Source organism: Lepisosteus platostomus, chromosome 12 (genome assembly GCF_059453375.1).
Source record: "Lepisosteus platostomus isolate fLepPlt1 chromosome 12, fLepPlt1.hap1, whole genome shotgun sequence".
NCBI classification, from domain to species: Eukaryota; Metazoa; Chordata; class Actinopteri; order Semionotiformes; family Lepisosteidae; genus Lepisosteus; species Lepisosteus platostomus.
Genome location: NC_142622.1, coordinates 34,614,968 through 34,633,659, shown reverse-complemented (window position 1 = coordinate 34,633,659; position 18,692 = coordinate 34,614,968). Strand labels below are relative to the sequence as shown.

Sequence of the window (18,692 nt, the reverse complement as noted above, 5' to 3'; positions counted from 1 at the left end):
AGAAGAAAATTGTTTTCTTAAATTATAAAATTTAAAGTTGTTTTTCCAACCCGGTAACGGGCAGCATATTTGTTATTTCTCTATCTATAAAAGAACGTTGTCTTTTATAAAGCTCTTAGTGTTCTTTGTCTGTAAGGAACACATGTATAAGGCTTGAATTTCAAAGAGGGAAAGTCATCTTAACAAATGTGGTGAAAGCATAACAGGGTGCTTTATATTCTAGATCCACAACCATGATTACGCCTCTAATTTCTAGATGGTTAGCATGTGATTAGCAAACAAGTTAAATATTTTTTTCTCTGTAAAATGACTGACAGCTGTAATTTGATATGTAATTGTTTATTTAAACAACAATAGTACATTTAAAGTCTAAAGGTTGCTTAAAGGGGAACTCTTCTAACTATTAAAACGACAAATTAAATAAAGAAATGGTCTATACTTAAACCACATCTTAAATGATTTATTTTTTACAGTGCAGAAAGACACAAGTATTGTATTATGCACATAGAGAACACAAAGTGATAATAAAATAGATTTCTTTTTTTGTACATAGTGTGGGAACTTCAGACAAACTTATCTGGGTATACAGTATAAAGGTTTAGAATTACATGAATCTTACCATTCTGTGACTGGTAAGGAGATGGGAGATGGAAAGCAGGACAAGCTTTAGGATTGTGGTTCCATTGGTTTACTACAGGAGGCACAATAAAAATAAATACTGTACATTAGCTTTTCCGGAATTTCTGTGCCCATCATTCAGTGAAGAATTCATACTGTGTGAAGACCATCCATACAGTATATGAAAATATGTACATTCAAATAGCTGTGAAAACTGTGAAGCTAATAGTTTTACAACTGTTTTGCATCAGCTCTCTAAGAGATGGAATTTATCAAACACCCATGCAGATAAACAGGTTATTATATTCGTTCAAAAGTATTTTCATTCCACCTAGAGTTCAACTGCGGTAAGCCTAAAGCGTCCTTTTTTGGAAACACTAACAAAAAGTAATGTCCCTGACAACAGATATATTTTTATTCCTGTTTTTGAAACAGACAGAAGAATTATATTTAAATTTAGGAGCTTGGTGCAATTTCCTTTATACTACAGTTCCAACTGAAAGGTCCTTTACAAAAGTAAAAAAATAATAAAAACGTTTCATCGATATTTTACTTAGAGGCTGAAAGAACAAAACAAGATAATATCTGATAGTGCAACCCATAGAAAACTAAAGGCAACCACAAGAGCTAAGTGGAGATCAAGTAGTCACAGACAGTGTTCATCTTTTGTTCATCAAACAAAGTAACATCTTTGGAACTTGCAAAACTCTTCAAATACTGTAGGTGCTCCCTTTATATGAATGGAATTTTTAAAATTAATCAACAACAGCTGCATACATATACTGTATTCTTACAGAAATATCTACTCTTAAATACAGTTAGTAGCCTTTGCTTTGTCCTCTGGTCCTATGCAGTATTTTTTACGATTGTCAGAACTCAGAAGTAAGGATGGATATGATTAGTCGGTACTGGAGTGAGTGGGAGAGTAGGTGGAGTGTTGGAACAGTATGTTGTGGTCTTCTCTCTGGATTTTTAGAATTTCAAACTAGTGACCTAGTATGGTAACAGGAGAGACTGTGCTCTAGTTGACACTGTCCTACAGATTAAGCATTAAACAGAATTCCTGAGTATTTGCTCATTAAAAAGCCCTTTGCACTGTTCGTAAGAGCAGAGGAATTAACCCTGGTTTGTTCACTACATTTAGAGCATAGGGCTTAGGGCTTGCACTGTCTGGTCTACCTTAATTTTGCTCACATTTCAAATGGTGAAAAAACTTCTTCTTCTGATCTACTGAGTAGTGGGGCTGCTCTGCATCACAAGGGTGGGTGATGTAAATCATTAGGGAATGTAAAAGATCCTCTGTAACATGTGAGGCATTTTTGATCCTTTGTGTTTAAATGTACTATTAAATGCAAGCAATTACATTGAATTATTCTTGTTTATTTGAGAACTTTAAATATATAAACCTAGATTCTTGATGTGCAGGCTTTCCTGGGTTATGAGTTTATATATTTTCTGCAATACACACCTGGCTTCTTATAGAATCCAAATGGGAGGACATTAGATTCTGCTTTGGACGTACTGCAATCCATAACCCGCCAAGTGGTCTTCTCCTGGTCACTGCATGTTTGAACTCCAATACTGTTCAGCGTCAAGCACAGTACCTCATTTCCTGAGTAAATAACGAAAGCAACAAAAAATGTCTGCGATTGAAAATGTTATATCTAAACTGCAGAACTGCAGACAGTAAGGTATTTCCTCTTGAGTCACAAACATCTTAAATTCCAATAAATAGAACCCTACTAAATTCATTCAATTTGTTCCTTTATTAGAAGGTTTTTGTACCATAAAATACAAATAAAAACATAGTAAGGAAACAAATGCTAATGATATTTGCAGTTAACACAAAACCTAATTTCCAAAACAGTTATTGTTGATCAGTCGCAATTTAGCCATTAAATTATTATGGACAGTTTTACATGTATTTTAGTGTGACAGTTAAAACACAGAAAGGACTCCTGGAAGTGAAAGAATGAGCTGTAAACTTTGGTTAATTTGGCAATTCAGACTTGAAAGATGAGTCATATGCTTTAAGGAACAATGTTCCCATGAATCTGAAGAAATTCTAAGAAAATATTCTGTAGAAGCTTAAAAAAGGTTAACCTCATGCTACTTCTCAACTAAAAAAATATTCATTTATTTTTATTGTTAGGAACATACAGTATACCTAGTTTATGTTTTCTGCTAATAATGTCAATGGGGACATGTAGAACCTAGTTACCTAGTATTCAGTGTTTTACAGAGGAGGAATAACCAATTAAAGAAACAGAGATCAACTGCAGCACTACCTGGTATTAAGTTAAAATTCACTCTATTTTACATAAATACATCTCTAATAAAAAAAGTTACTTCTCTTTTTATACATTTTCTCTTTGGGAAATATTTTATTTTTAATATTGTTGAGATTTCAGATGATCAACCTATGCTACTGTACATTCAGGTAACAGTTGATTGGAGACTTTAAATGATCTTCTGATGTAGGTTTTCTTTATGTACTGTAGGTTAAAGACCCGCATTTCTTGACATTGTACCAATTATACTGTTAATAGAAGAAAATACTGAACTTTACATGGTTAAAGGATTTTGCTTTAGAATCTGAATTGAAAAAAATCATTAACAGAGACTCTACACATCTAAAATGGAAAATATAAGCAAATTGTTCCTTTCACTCCTCTGTAAAAAAAAAGTCTTGCTTGTAACTGTGCAGTAATTTACAGCTCACTGGAACCAGAAAATCTTACCAGGGGATTGAGAATCTCTGACGAACCCAAATCCTTTACAGCATGGATCTTCATCACAGCGTAGCTCACACTCATTAAACCTGCACATCGACCAATAAACACACTGAATGACTGTTCAATTACTCCACAAATGTGCAGAAGAACATACACCAATAGACCAGTCAGTGTTATCAAGTTTGAAAGATTTTTTAAAGTACATTATAGTTAATGTAACAGTTAATGTCTGAATAAACATCATATTTTTACAATCCATTCAATGTTCTGTTTAGCAGATCTTGGCCTCATTCACATAGTATTTTAAAGTGCTTAGAGATGCAGAAACCACCAGGGTGTGTAAAGCATTGCATGTCCATAATTAAACACAAGTAAAGAGGATGTTAAAGATACATGTGCTGAATATTCTAAATTCATGATCAAGTATCCAAACGTACAGGGAAGTTAATGTGGTAAAGAAGTAAGATGCTTAGATGTAGAGAGTAATGGCAAACAGGGTTCAAGAATACTTTCTTTTTATAAAGGTGCACCTAGGTTAAGTGTATGCACATTTACAAATGAAAATCGGGAATGTTCAACAAGCTGAGATCTTTCTTAAGACAGTCTTTTTTCAGCATGTGTGGTTTATATGAAAATGGAGTGTAAGACATCCCTTATACACAGGAAAAGAAAGCAGAAAAATTCAAAGTCTGTAAAATAGTGATATAATGTAATGTCATACACATAATTATTGTTGTTGCTGTTGTTAAATATACAGCAATATATTAAATATTATCATTGTACGAAAACAATTACATGTTTTCTCTTTAATATTTCCCCACCGGTCCAGAATTATATGCTAAGAACACCTACACAAGAAACACTCATCTTCTTAAATTATTTACACACATCTGAGGGGATGTTATGTGTACATAACATAACTGAGTTATCTGCTGTACTTGCATTCAGCATTTATTTTAATTTCCTTTACAATCTACACTAACTTGAAGAAAAAAGGCATTAGAAACTTCCAGAAAAGGTATTACAGACAGTAGAGGTTACACTTTATTAAGGTAAAATTGCATTAAGAAGTAAAGAAGTATAAAATTGTATATAAAATAAAGATTAATTTGATATATTTAGATATAATCAATTTATAAATACATTTCTAAAAATATGAATAGGCTGCATACAACTGACAATAATAAACTCCTACTGTTGATTAATTGGTGCTACAACAGCCAGAAACATGCCACAGCTCCTAAGCTAGTTTCTGTAAATTATTTATAATTGTGTGTTACAGCATTAATTAACATATCAACAGATTGTTTGTAGACAGTTATTAACATATGCCTAAAGCATTACTGTGAAGTGCAAGTAGAGGCTTTGATTAAAAACCTCATGCAGGAGTATAAATTGGACACACCTGACTTAATTACAGTAACATAACATAACATCACTTTTTTAGCCCTATACAATTTCTTGCATTAGGAACTTGTCTTTTCACATACCCCAGCTTGCTCTCCATGAGACACACAAACACACAGACAGGGAGAGAAGCTTGGGATCAGCTGGGGTTAAGGGCCTTGTCCAGGGGTCCAACAGAGTAGGATTCCTCTGCCGGCTGCGGGATTTAAACCGGCAACCTTCCAGCCACAGGCGTAGATCCTTAACCACAGAGGCACCGCTCCGCAGTTGAGTGTGAATATGTATTGCTGTCAAAAACCGTATGCTTTGTATTAGGAACATCTGCAACAGTGGAACCCAGAGCTGACCTTACCCATTGGTAATGGGCTTTCCTGTCTGGTTGACACGGTTCCGCACTGAATATGCTACCAGCTTTGTGAATGGCACTCGTCTGTAGAAGTTCTTCACACGGCCTGTCAACTCAACTGGAATAAGTTGGAAAAAAAGACAAAACGTGTATTAATATCTAATGGTCTTTGTCTAAATAGGTAACAGCATTCGTCTGATGAGCAGCAAGAGAATTAAGAAACTAAGAGAAAATAAGGTCATATTTCTGTACATTCATGAACCCCATTTAAGCAGATGCACCTTTACAGCTGACCAAAATTATCCCTTTTATTTTTTCACTTGTTTTTACGTCTTTGGAAAAGTGCTGCTGCTTCTTTACCTGGTGTAAAGCCTTGTTTAATAACTAATAAACATGTACATGCTACTGTGTGTTAATATGAACCAGATGACTTTCCATGGTATCAAAGACTTAATGCTTCCACGTCACCTCCTGAACACAGTCACAGCTCCAGGAAACTTTAATGAATAGACGCTTGACTTTCTGTACCCTTAAATTGAAGATTTTCACTGATTCAGTCTGTTTAAAATTGCGATACAATGGTTTGTTTGTAAATTTGCAAGAGATTCTCTAAAAATGCCAATTACGAAACACAGAAATTACCCTCATCTCTTCAACCCCTGGAGTTAACATGTAGCGTAATTACAAAAGACTCTTTTATAGAGCCAAAGAACGTGTCCAACACTTGCTCAGCAATTTACAAAGAGGCACAATTTTGTGCACTGAAAGTACATTTGGCAGGAGAGATACATTTAGAATTTTATATATTTATGTCTATTTTCTTTACATTAAGATACATAAAACACTTGATAAATAGGTTAGCTTTTAATAACCAATAGCTACTATAAAACAACATCATAGGTCTACTAAAGAGTCTTTTTTGAAATTTCATCTTTTCATTTCTTCTTTTATTCCTTATTATACACCTAACTCTAAATACCACTAAGGGTACTTTTCGCAAAGTGATGCATGAGAATGATCACTAATGATCTCCAGCTGCTCAAACCTGCCACACATCTCTGCTCATTCACAATAAGAAAGCTTGAGATAGTGCTGAACGTCTGCATTCCTAACAACAGAAGTCAACCGGTCCACTGTTCCTGATGTCCCCTTAAATTCTTTACTACAAGATGCATGGCAACAATGGGCAACTAACTTTTCTTGCACAATCAAAGTAAGCAGAAGAGCCAATGCAAAGCTTAGAAGAGAGTCTTCAGCCAAAATAGTTATTTTACTATTCAAGTTTATGAGTTCCTCAGCAAAAACAAAAATCACATTGTTAGCAACTTCTAACTGAAGGATTATATTCTCCATTTGCTCAGCCTCAAAAGTCAAAATTGGATTGAAATTCTGAAATATCGTAATGGTACTGTATTGCTGAAAAAGCAGTATGCAGTATTATTTTTTCTTTTATTTAACTGTGTATACTGTATATGTACTAAAATACATGTATATGTATATATACATGTATACAGTATGTATTTTAAGGGGAATGGTCTCCAATGCAATCTAAGTGGCATGCACCAATAAAACCATAGTAAATAAGACAAAAGAGTACTTTTTGAAAATAACTTATTTGTCTTTTAATATAGGCTGCAATACAAAAATCTGGTTTTGCAAAAGACAAACTTTATTTTCTGCAAAATACTTTAAATGGGATACGATGGAAAACTGCTGATTAATGCAAACTAAGCATCCCTTCCATAAATTTTAATTATATAAGTTACAGAGGTTAGGGTTTTCAAACAAGGCCTCCTGGTGGTTCCCAGCATGTATAGGAGTCCTGTCTGGGATTCTCCTTGACTCTGCTCTTTCTTCTTTTCCACCTGGTCTCAATAGCTACAGGCTGTAGTAACAAGGGAGAACATCTGGGCAAATTTCTGTTTTGCAAAGTACTCACTACAATGTAATGTCCTGTTATACCTGTATTGTGACAGAACAGTAATGATTGTAGCTCCAAAGTTTTTCTTTTAACATATAAACACTAAACTATTGGCAGTTACGAAATGAATTGCAAAGTATGTCGTTGGAATGGATAAAAACAAATTCACTGCTGACAGCATGCTGAAATCAAAACACACAAAGGCCACTGAAACACAGATTATTTTACTTCCAAATTCTTTTGTAGATTTACAATCTAATGTGGGGCAAATTACAAGATAAGTGCATACCTTTATCCATCTAACTAACATCGAAAGATACAAAGAAGGATGATATTGTATTGTTTTATGTTATTTCAACATGAATTATCTTTCCTATTTTCACCACGTCTGGAGCAAACAAACTCTGTGATTCTCGTTTTTCCTTAGGTCAAACCATTTTAACTCGTAAATGTCATATGTCTAACAATGGTCTGCTTATTTAAAATACATGCTCCATCAGAAAGCTGCTTATTCCTGGTAGAGTGGTGGCAACTTGAAATAGTTGTTCCTACTCTTTAGGAGTAGGCACAAGGCTGGATGAGATGACAGGGCATCCACACATACTCTATATTTGCAAACACACAGGGTAAATTAAGAAACATCAATTAATCAATTTTTTTCGGGAAGGCTCCTGTCATGCATAGAAAGAAGACACAAACTCCACTCAGAAGGAGGCCCTGGCTCGAACCCGGCATGGGTGCAAGAGCTGTACAGATGCAGCGCTAATTCGATTGTCACACATTTACTATACACTGTGATGCCACAAGGGGCATTACTTTCCCCGAGCACTCTTAATTTTTTTCAAAGCTTTTCCTCTACCTAAGATGGCAATGCACATCTCAAAGAACATCGGCGATCACCAGAGCAGCTGTGCATCCTGTGCCACGCCAGATAAATAGAGCGCCAAACAAACCAGGATGGATGGGTGGCAACCAGGAGCAGACACCAGAGCATGTACTTAACAGGATCATCACAGGCTCTGACCAGACACATGCTGAAATATTGATAAACCAGCTTCTGGGCTGAAGACTCTCGCCTCTTTTTCTTCCTAGCTTCACATCTGAAGAGCTTTACTGCTACTGCAAAAGCTTTTGCCAGCACAGGCTGTCTGCATTCTCCCCCCACTAAATGCCATCATTCATATAGGTCAAGCCAATACACCTCTACATAACTTTGAAGTCTTGTGAGTAGGGAGTGTCTGTGCCTGAGAACCTTTTCCCTGATTGTGAGCCGCTCCATGTGGCATCACAATGCAAACATAAACATTTAGTCACACACCTCCAAATCGACTTCAGAAATGCTCAGTATCATAACAAATAAAAAGCCCTTTTCACAAAGAAAGAGTGAAAAGAAAGCATTGTTGGTCTCGTTTTGAAACGCAAGCCCAGCATTTCTGCTTATTTCATACTAAGGTAAGTGTGACAGTGAAAAAAAAATGTAAGCTGGAAATAATTGTAAGGCTGGTTGTATTTATGCTATTCTTTACAAAAAGATAAACATGAAAAATAAAGAGAAATAAACATCAAACTCCTGGCGATTAAAACAGCGCAATTCAATTCTTGCGACAGGAAATCTAATTCTGTTACAGTATATTGTGTTTTTGTTATAGAACTTTGTTAAAAGCATTCAGGATTGTGCTTTACAAAATCTGAGGTTTTGGTTAATCAAAATATTTATAGTATAAGCAATTCATCCGATCTAATTTCCAGTACCATGGGAAATAAGAGGGAGTACATCACGGGCAATGAAAATAATACTTGAACTCCTCTATCACAGGGTGCAGTGAGATCATCTGTGCCTGCTGCCCACATGGAAAGTGTTTTACGCCTCATTTCAAAGAAAGCACCTCCAACAGCAAAGGAGACGAACCATCTTGATGTTGATTCTAGACATGATTTAAACTTGGGAATCAACTCTCAGTCAAGCCAAATGTTGCTATACTTCTGACATTTGTACAAACCTTAAACACTGTGCTCACTAACACAAGTGAAGGTGTTTTAAGTTGTTTATAATAAGAAACTAAAGTTTAACAGTTTTGTGTACTGTACATAAAGAGCATGAAAATGCATACTGAGGGCAACTTAAGGCCACTTTTTATATCTCTTATGTAAATCTAAAAGAAAATACTGATTGCTAAAACCTTTTATGATCCACAAAGAGTACACAGTGCTTCTAATTGTTGAAAAATGCGAGATGAAAAACATTTCAAAATCACAGATTTTCTTTTTATATGCTGCCAGTTTGTAACTGTATGTTATCTTACTTGGCTCAGTCTTCCAAACCCTACACTGCCATGAAGGGAAAACAGTTTACACATGGGTCTAGCATTCTCATTGTCGAAGCTGCTCACTAAATGTTGTGCAGTGTCCTCCATAACACCTTAACGAAAAGTTAGCTTTATCTAGAGCAATGATGCATTCTCTGACTGTAACACTGTAACTGTCCCAGGGCATAGTGTACCTGTACACAGCAAGCCAGTGATAACCAAGCCCACTTAAGCCCATCCAACATCGTATGGTGACTATAAAGAATTGTGTGCTGCCACAAGAGAAAACTTGATCACACCTGGCTCTTTACTAAGATAAAATAAATTTGACCCAGAAATGATGCTTACACCATGCTTGTGTCACCTAAGACACATGCAGACAATCCATTCACTTTCTTTCACATAGAAATTCTGGAATGCAAACAGCAGACGGATCTAGAGCCTGCAGGTAAATTAACATAGTTACTTCTGGTAACAAAAACAAAATATCAGACATTGACAGGCATTGGTGTAGCTTCAAGTTAGGCTTTTACTAGACGTGAAAGCTCAGATTTACAGAGCAGGGATTTAATTTTATTGACAGTATTGTGTTACACAAATACATTCAGGCACACAAAAGGCATATTTCTATAAAGCCATGAATAGGTTCTCCACAAAATCCAGGGTGTAAAGCTGTGTTACACCCTGCCAATGAAAACCAAGACAATTTCAGACAAAATGAAGATGAATGTAAATGCCATTTTAGGGAGAACACATTAAAAAATATTGATAACATTAGAGGACAACGCATGTACAGTAGCATCATGTAGTCTGTTACTTTATTTTACAGCTAGGAGAAGGGTTAATGAAGATGGAGACAACAAATTTAAAACTGCCAATACAGGACCTGACAGTAGAAGTCCTACAATAGTTCAAGCCATGAAACTGAATCAAGCACAACTGAATAATAAAAGCAAATTTCTCTCAACAGCTCAGGGTTTAGGAATTTCAAAGTATAATTCTCACAGCTGTCTAAACTTCAGGACGAGTAAACTCTTGACCAGTTGCTAAGAGCTACAGAATAAAAACAAATGGGCTATGAAACGCAGAAAAGCACTTTGGTGTGCGTGTGTGAGGGGGAGTGAACTATCATTAATCATTTAATACAGAAAACAACAACTTACTTTAGGATAGTATAGCAGATCAGAATATATTTCAATAGCCCTTTTCAAAAGTGCTTTTGAGAATAGTTTTACATCAATATGTCATCATTAGTGAAAGAAGGCAGTTCATAAAACTGGCAATGAAGCAGATTTTAAAGTTGTGCACTGGTAGTCCTACTTTTGTTTTCAACTAGTGCTTTACACCAGAGTTTCTGTGACTTTGGAAAGCTATTTTGTTGCTTTAGATATTATCCTTATTAACCCTACAGGGCTTATTTCATGATCGTTGAAAACTCCAAAAGAACTTTTTACAACTCAAGGATGTACCATTTAAGATAAAATAACATTTTGCAAATGTCAAAAAGCATCGTAGGAATGTACAGTATATGGCTGATGATATATGTTCACAAGGACATAAGTGGTTCTACATTTTACTTAATGAACACAAGATAAGCAATCGGTAACCGACAAAGATTTCAACTTCGCAGAACTGTGATGGCAATCTCAAATCATTTGGCTGACCATTAGTTCCTCTCAGGCAATGAGTCAGTTTCTCCCTACTCACTCTTTTTTCGGTGCACACTCTGAGGCTCCACTGGCAGTACAAGGGTGCAGGACCGCTGAATCGGTTTGTTGTAGGAACCGCAGATCTGAGTGTCCGGATACAACGTGCAGGTGAAATGGAGAGTGTCGTTGTCCTGTAAATCTGTCACCTTACAGAACTCTTCTTCTTCACAACCTAAATACAGAGGACCAAGCAATTAATAAGATGGAAACACCAGGGAGGCAGAGCTGCATTGTTACACATGATTGATTGAGTCCCTGCATAAGAGAATAGCTGCTCTTACGTTTTAAGCACCAAAGTTGAGCCTGCTGTGCTGAGAACTCATGCTTAAAGATCCAGTACTGTTGGTGCCCAATATCTTGAGTTGGATTCACAAGAACATTGCTGCTTTCCACTGGTGTAAATGCCTCTTGCACAGCATCTGAGAAAATAACGCAATAATCACTTAAAAGAAGTAGCAATACAGCGTTTCTTTCTGTGGTCAGACGCTACACGGTTTAAGGTTAATTTTCCTGAGCGCCTCAAAGAAAATTCAGGAATTATTGCTCGAATGTGTTACTGAAATGAACATTGCTTACATTGTTATGATAGAACTGGACAGCAGACTATTGGCATTTTAAATCTTTAAACAGGTTGTTTATTCATTTTCTTCCACTATCCATTATCTGAAGGATCCCCTGACATATTTTAGACTAAATTTGAGATATAGAAAAAAATACTTACCCTTCCACAATTCTGATTCCAAAAATATTTCTCAAAAATAGAATCACTCTTTTTTTCCTGACAACATTATTGATCAAATGTGAGTCACATCAAACCTAGCTACAGTCATTAAACAACAGTTCCCCAGTGTATCACAGATTAGAGTTTATGTAACATACAGTTATGTTTACCTGATAATAAGATCTTTCCTTCAGGGGGCACAATACTAGCACATCCTGGTGCTGATTTTGGACGAGTATTCATATCAGAATCTGGAACACAATTTATAGATTGAGCAGATATCCCCTATGAATGACACTTTTATATTTCAAACAATTTCTGGAATATTATCTTAATGACTTTCGGGATGAGAATTTTAATCAGTTGCTTTACAACATGCTACTCTTCATTACAAGTGTGCAAAAAAGAAGTTCAATTTGGGATTTCTGCACACTTAACACACTTCAGAACACGGCATTATTAAAAAAGTAAATGTTTTTACCCTTCCAGAGGTAAACTCGTTGGAAGCTGATTAAGGTGGCTTGGTAATCTGTTTTATTTTTGCTTGTGGCTGGCAAGGCCATGTCATCTAAAGAGAAAATCAATAAACAAAAAACCAATAAACAACAGAAGCTCCTTAAATCCAAATTCAGCTTTCTTTAGTTTTGTATTTTTTGTAGTCCACAACAAATGAAGAACCTGAAATGATGGCAACTTGTGAGAAAGATCCTGACCCATATTTTCTTTTAAACATTTCTGACAATGTGGATTGCCTCATCAAATATGAGTACAACCTGCATGTGTAGAACAAGACCAAGCCTACTGGCCAGCCTAGTAAGGAACTATACTGTATGCCTTGCATTCTCAAATTGATTCAGTCGATTTGAAAAGCAGAGCACACATGTAACTAATAATCTTTTGGGCAAGCCACTCCGTTATGCCAAAACAAATCAAATAGTTTGAAATAAAGTACACACAGATGTGAAGGGCTCGTGACCTATCCCACAATTCCCAGGATTCATGGGAAACAATGTGGGGTTTCTACTAGCCCTGCTTTTAGACATGCAAAACTGTAGGGAATCTTCTCCTTCACTGACAACATATCAGGCAGAAGGATTTGGTAAAGGAACATGCATTTGTCATTAAAAATAGAATTGAAGCCAATCTTTAACCTCAAGGCTGTCTGCTTAAAATGAAGTTGGTGGCATACAGGCTAAGACAAATCTTTTCTGCAGGAATTGACAAGTCAGTGGCCAACATTGCTTTTGCAACCAATGGTCCCTAAAACAATGCACATGCTGTTTGTTCTTAAACAGCGATTAACACAATAGCATAGGCTTACTGAGTGTGAAGTTCTGCCCTCCGAAGCTGAATGTAAACTGCTTCCTCAGTTTATTATATTTCACCCCTGCTCCACAAACACGATTCCCACCAGTCTGAGCAGCAGCATCATCATAGTCCTGATCACGACAGAGAAACACATCTGGGTAGCTCAAGAGCCCACACATGATAGTGCCTGCAACAGAAACACAGTGTCAATTCTGGTGGCAAATATGGAGGAAACACAGATAAAGAGAAGCATTCGTTGTGTGACTTAAACCAAAAATTGTGTGACTTTCATTTCCCTTTCCTACTGATGGTGAAGAAAGATCTATCGAATATCAAATAAACTAAAATAATTTACACACTACCGAAATGAACAATCCCGTCTGAGAGATATTATGCATTTCTAGCTTCATCAAACCAAACTGACATTCTTCTATTTTGTCACTGGTCAAGATCACAGCTCCATCCTCATTTACGACAAAGGTACTTATGAGAAATGCGTGTGATTTTGACTTTTTGTGTGACTTTAAATCTGATTGCTATTAAAGTGATTTCTGATGGAGTTGCATTTTATTGGGTTTTGTAAAACCTATTTGAGGTTTTGAGAGAAGTAAATATAAAAACTGTAGCTTAAAAGACAGCATACTTTATGGAACTCTTTAGCTGAGAGAAGGTTTGTTTTTTTCCAGGGGGAAGTCCCTCTTATTGGTGTGTCCACATCATTTTCTTTCTATCCCATGAGATCCTTCACAAGAGTGATTGATATCCTCTAATGCTTATTATATTTTAATCTATTTTCAATGGTAGACATCATTATAACCTCATTTTGGGCATCAAAGCTTATTTTCTCATTATTTTGAATTGTTATTTGAACATTAATGTCGGTACAGTCAAGCCTAAGAAATGTGGGAATGTCTTGACAGAACCACATGCGGGTGAAACCGATTAAGGTGACTTGAAAATTAAGTAATCACAATTCAAGACATGAGTGCATAATAATCACAACTCAACAGGTAAAGGCTTACCTCCATTCAGAACGTTCTGATTCAATATAAATCCATCACAACAGGTTTCCTGGTTGCAGGCTTCTTGGCAGAAATGGTGCACATCTGTTAGTGACGCCCCCCTGGCTTCAAAAACTGAAGTCTGGTAGACTCCAGATCCTGTCTTGTGAAAATCTTGTCTCTCAAACATTTTCTGGGACCTTGTGGTGAATTCATGGCCTTTGGCAGGGAGAGCAAAGACAGATTCTAAAATCCTAGCCAAGAAATATACACATATCTGAGATGGCTGTCCAAAAACAACCAAATGATTGCCAGATCCCAGAGATTCTCTTCGTGCACGGGAATCAGGCTGAAACTTCTTTTAATCCAGTGATTTAAACAAAAACATTTGCCTAAATAACCCTAGACATTTCCTTCCATGTTCATATGAGAAATTTTAATATCACTTCAGCTGACCTGAGATAAATTAACCTTTTAAATCTGATTTATAACACATCATATCCTAGGTAGGAAAGACAAGACAGATTCATTATTGGAAACACCTGCCTTTGCTATTGAAACCCATAGTACTCCTAAGCCATTATATATAATTACACTATAAATGCTATGCCTTTTTATGGTAAACTCTGATATAGCTGTGACTGTACCTGTTGTTTTTTCTTTCATTATATTTTCCTTAATTTCATTTTCTGTTTCTTTTTCTTACGTTTTTTTCCTAAAAAGTGTAAAAATTAACTTCTCTGCGGTGACTACTCTGTAATATTTAATAAACTAAATTGAGATGAAATTTTTAAAAAATCAGTTCTAACATCACTCCTTACCTCACAATCTGCCTAGAAAGGAGACACAACAAACAATAATATTTAAACTTCTTTCTTTCTGAACACCTCTACATTTCTGAACCTATACTCTTCTCTTCTGGGCCTGCCAAAATATGTTTTGTCATGTGTGCTGAAAATCAGGCTTTAATATTCTTTTCTAATTCTTTTACATACATTCTATTCTCAAACAATTAGATGGAAAAACAGATATACTGGACCTAAAACATCAGAACATAAACAGTCACAAACACAAGGAAATCTTTTGGTTCATCTAGCCTGTTTGACTGCTAGTAGCTAAATGATCTGTGGATCTCACCCACATGGGTTTTTGTGAGACTTATACAAAGTGGTATAAAGCAGTGCTTAATAAAATTTATTTTGTAAAAAAAACCCACTAATTGACAGTTGTGTTGTTCATATTTTTAATTACTGGTTTCTAATCATCTCTTTTAACCCAAAAAGGAGTCCGTCTTGTATTTATGACCACTGCGTTTCTTTCAAAGAGATAATGTGGATAGGTTTTATTAAACTCATAGGTGTAAGTTATATACATACAGTATTCGCTCTTTATTACTGAAAATAATCTTAATGCTAGTTTGGTACTGATAAATATCTAATCCATGCTATATACAATAGTGATTCTTCATAGTGACCAAGGTACAGTAAGACATACTGACAGAACCTTTACAGATATGTAATTTGTTATGTATGAAGTGCTAGCATGTAAGTCATAAGGAAATGTACACATTCATTGAAACCTCACTGTTTACTGTAAAGTTTATTGATGTTTATTTACTCACCCTTCTTTCTTAACACTATAAGGCCTTGGCCACCTCCATCTTGTACCTTTACTAAACAGGTAAGGCTCTCGTACACATCCGTATCCAAATTTCCGAGAAATCCTGTGGCCTGTGATTAGAAGGAATTCAAGACGGGCATTATTAATACTTACATCTAATGGTTTGTGATATGCTTTTGATGCTGTGGTATCATATATGTGCCTGAACAAGAGGCTGCAAGAATGTTTCAGTCAGTATATTTTGTGAGACCCATAACTGCTATTTAATATGTTGAAAACATATATGGTTAAAAACAAAAACTAATGCAACAAAAGTTTTCGCTGGGAAGAAAACATGATTATTGGGATTATCATCATTGCGTCATTGCATAGTTTCTATTTGTTTCCATTAAATTAATAGATCATAGATTAAATGCACACAAAAGTGCACTCTTTGCTCAAACACTACATCTTTATTTCATTCCTGGGGAAAGTGATCAGAGCCTAATAATTCTTCTAGTCTGGGTGCACGAGAATCTTATCTTTCACATAGTTAAAGCCTATGGAAATCACCAAGATGCATTTTCTGAACGCCCAACAGTAAAGGAAGATCATTCCTGAGATGTGTATGACCATTTTATGAACGGTGTACTACCTTTTCAGAGGTGGTGCATTTGATATTAGCATTGGATGTACTATATAAATCACAATGAGCCGTGCTTCCTTCAGTGAAAACTGCCAGGTGAAGACATGATTCATCAGCTGCACATTCTGCAGATACATATAAAAATAAAGTTACTGCTCTTTGTGTTTTTTGAATCCTCCCATTTCAAATGTCACAGAGTTGAAAGAGAGAGAGATACAGAGTGATAGGTGCAAACGACACAAGTTCTAAAACTTATGAACATACCTGCAATACATGTCTTCAGATAGCTCTCCAGACTTTCATCTGATGTCTTGGAACTCATAATGACAGCATCGTTAGCATCCAGAATCCACTGGGTCTTAGGAACATCTTCAAATTTCTGCATTACTGCATTAGAATAGATATTTAGGAGTACTTAACCTCTCATATGGAATTAAAGGCATGCTCATCAATTTGAATGATGCCAGATATGTGGAGTTTTGAATATCTAGTATATCGTATATTTAGTATATTGGTGAACACATCTAGAATTTTTCATGTGCCAGAAGTGCTCTCTGGAGATTTACAATCAGTGGAGGGATTTAAAATGAAGAATTGTGATATTGTATGTTTAAGAAAAAACAATGAGTGAAATATGAAACTCTGTATATTGTATTACTTATGACCAGTTAGCGGTCAGCAAGGAAACTGCATAGGGAGTATCTGATATTTACAAATAATCGTCACTGTTAAATTCCTAAATTAATATAATTAATTTTGTTAATTAAAGATCCTTTTAAAATCAATCAGGATTTTAATTTATGTATCATCATTCAGCCTTAAAATAAATCAAACGAACACTTTATTTTATTAATTTATTTAAGTTTAGACAGTATTTTATTTAATGTGCCTTGATGGTAATGTGACCATTAAACAAAACTTTGAACAGTGAAATGAAGTTGTCCTGATTTTTATGTACACTGTCAATAAAAAGAACAGGTCCTCAAATCACTCTAAAATGCTGAATATTATGTCCTCAGTTCTCACTCCAATATTTAACTCCAGTTTTTAAATTCAGGAGGTCTGCCTTCCAGATTTGACACTGACCTTTTGGGCTATTCAGAATACAATCTTTAGAAAGTCCCAATTCAAGAAGTGGAAAAGAGGTCAGCATGTACTCTGCTCTGCTGTAGTATCTGCTAATAGCAGGTGAAACACCATATCGTGTGACGTGTATAAACCATTTAGTTGCACTAAAACTGACCTTACATTTAACTCTATTTTTAAAGAACCTGTAGCTGATCATGACAACAGACCATGTGTAGAAACATATTTATAGTAGTTCAAGTAGGTATCTGCGTCAGCATGCGTAGGCTTCAAAGGAACAAGTAAAGTTTATTCCATGCTGAAAAGAGAAGAAACGAAACAAAGTTTTGGCTGTGGAGCCTTCTTCGGGTGTGATGCCAAACGCGACGAAGGCTCCACAGCCGAAACGTTGTGTTTCTTTTCTTCTGTCTTCAGCATGGAATAAACCTTTACTTGTTCCTTTGAAACATATTTATGCTGCAGTATAACCAGGCTTTATCACAATTTGTTTTTCTGCATTTTGCACTTTCCACTTAACTGTTTAATAGTTGTCGGTCTCAAAGCTAGTACTGAAACGTAACATTTAAAGACACTTACTTTTAAATGGTGGTCTTTTAGTTTATGCCTGTGTCAGCCCAGGCTTCAAGGGAAGAATCTTTCTTTTGCTTATATACCAGCAGACAAATCTTCAGAGAACTCCTTCAGTTTGATTAAGCCATTTTAGATACAATTTCTTTCATAACTAGGATGTGAACCAAAGTTTCTAATTGTGGCTAACTAGTGAAATAAACAGCTGTGACAACTAGGTGCTAAATAAAGTAGTATTTGCCAGCAGCCATATCACCCTGCAAATCACAACTGGCAACCCACTGAAGCTAACAAGGTGTGAGTCTGGTCAGTACCTGGATGGAGACCTCCTGGGAAAAACTAAGGTTGCTGCTGGAAGAGGTATTAGTGGGGCCTGCAGGGGACGCTCACCCTGTGGTCTATGTGGGTCCTAATGCCCCAGTACAGTGGCGGGGACACTATACTGTAAAAAGGCGCTGTCCTTCGGATGAGACGTAAAACCGAGGTCCTGACTCTCAGTGGTCATTAAAAATCCCAGGGTGTTCCTCGAAAAGAGTAGGGGTGTAACCCCGATGTCTGGCCAAATTTCCCCCTGGACTTTACCAATCATGGCCTCCTAATAATCCCCATCTATGAATTGGCTTCATCAATCTGCACTCCCCCCCACTAATAACTGATGTGTGGTGAGTGTACTGACGCACTATGGCTGCACATTGGTGGTGGTGGAGGGGAGTCCCCATTAC

At 36.1% G+C, this 18,692-nt stretch overlaps 1 protein-coding gene across 1 annotated transcript in view; it reads right to left on the bottom strand.

Moving 5' to 3' along the window:
* tg (thyroglobulin) overlaps window positions 1–18,692 on the bottom strand; it is a 107,213-nt gene that overhangs the window by 61,515 nt on the left and 27,006 nt on the right. The window contains exons 23-35 of the mRNA XM_088602307.1: window positions 16,582–16,704; window positions 16,327–16,442; window positions 15,694–15,802; window positions 14,094–14,291; window positions 13,085–13,258; window positions 12,245–12,331; window positions 11,934–12,014; window positions 11,324–11,461; window positions 11,041–11,214; window positions 5,113–5,224; window positions 3,360–3,439; window positions 2,087–2,230; window positions 620–691 (exon numbers count right to left, since the gene is read on the bottom strand). Coding sequence (XP_088458433.1) covers window positions 620–691; window positions 2,087–2,230; window positions 3,360–3,439; window positions 5,113–5,224; window positions 11,041–11,214; window positions 11,324–11,461; window positions 11,934–12,014; window positions 12,245–12,331; window positions 13,085–13,258; window positions 14,094–14,291; window positions 15,694–15,802; window positions 16,327–16,442; window positions 16,582–16,704 — 1,608 coding nt within the window. The remainder of the gene's footprint in view (window positions 1–619; window positions 692–2,086; window positions 2,231–3,359; window positions 3,440–5,112; window positions 5,225–11,040; window positions 11,215–11,323; window positions 11,462–11,933; window positions 12,015–12,244; window positions 12,332–13,084; window positions 13,259–14,093; window positions 14,292–15,693; window positions 15,803–16,326; window positions 16,443–16,581; window positions 16,705–18,692) is intronic.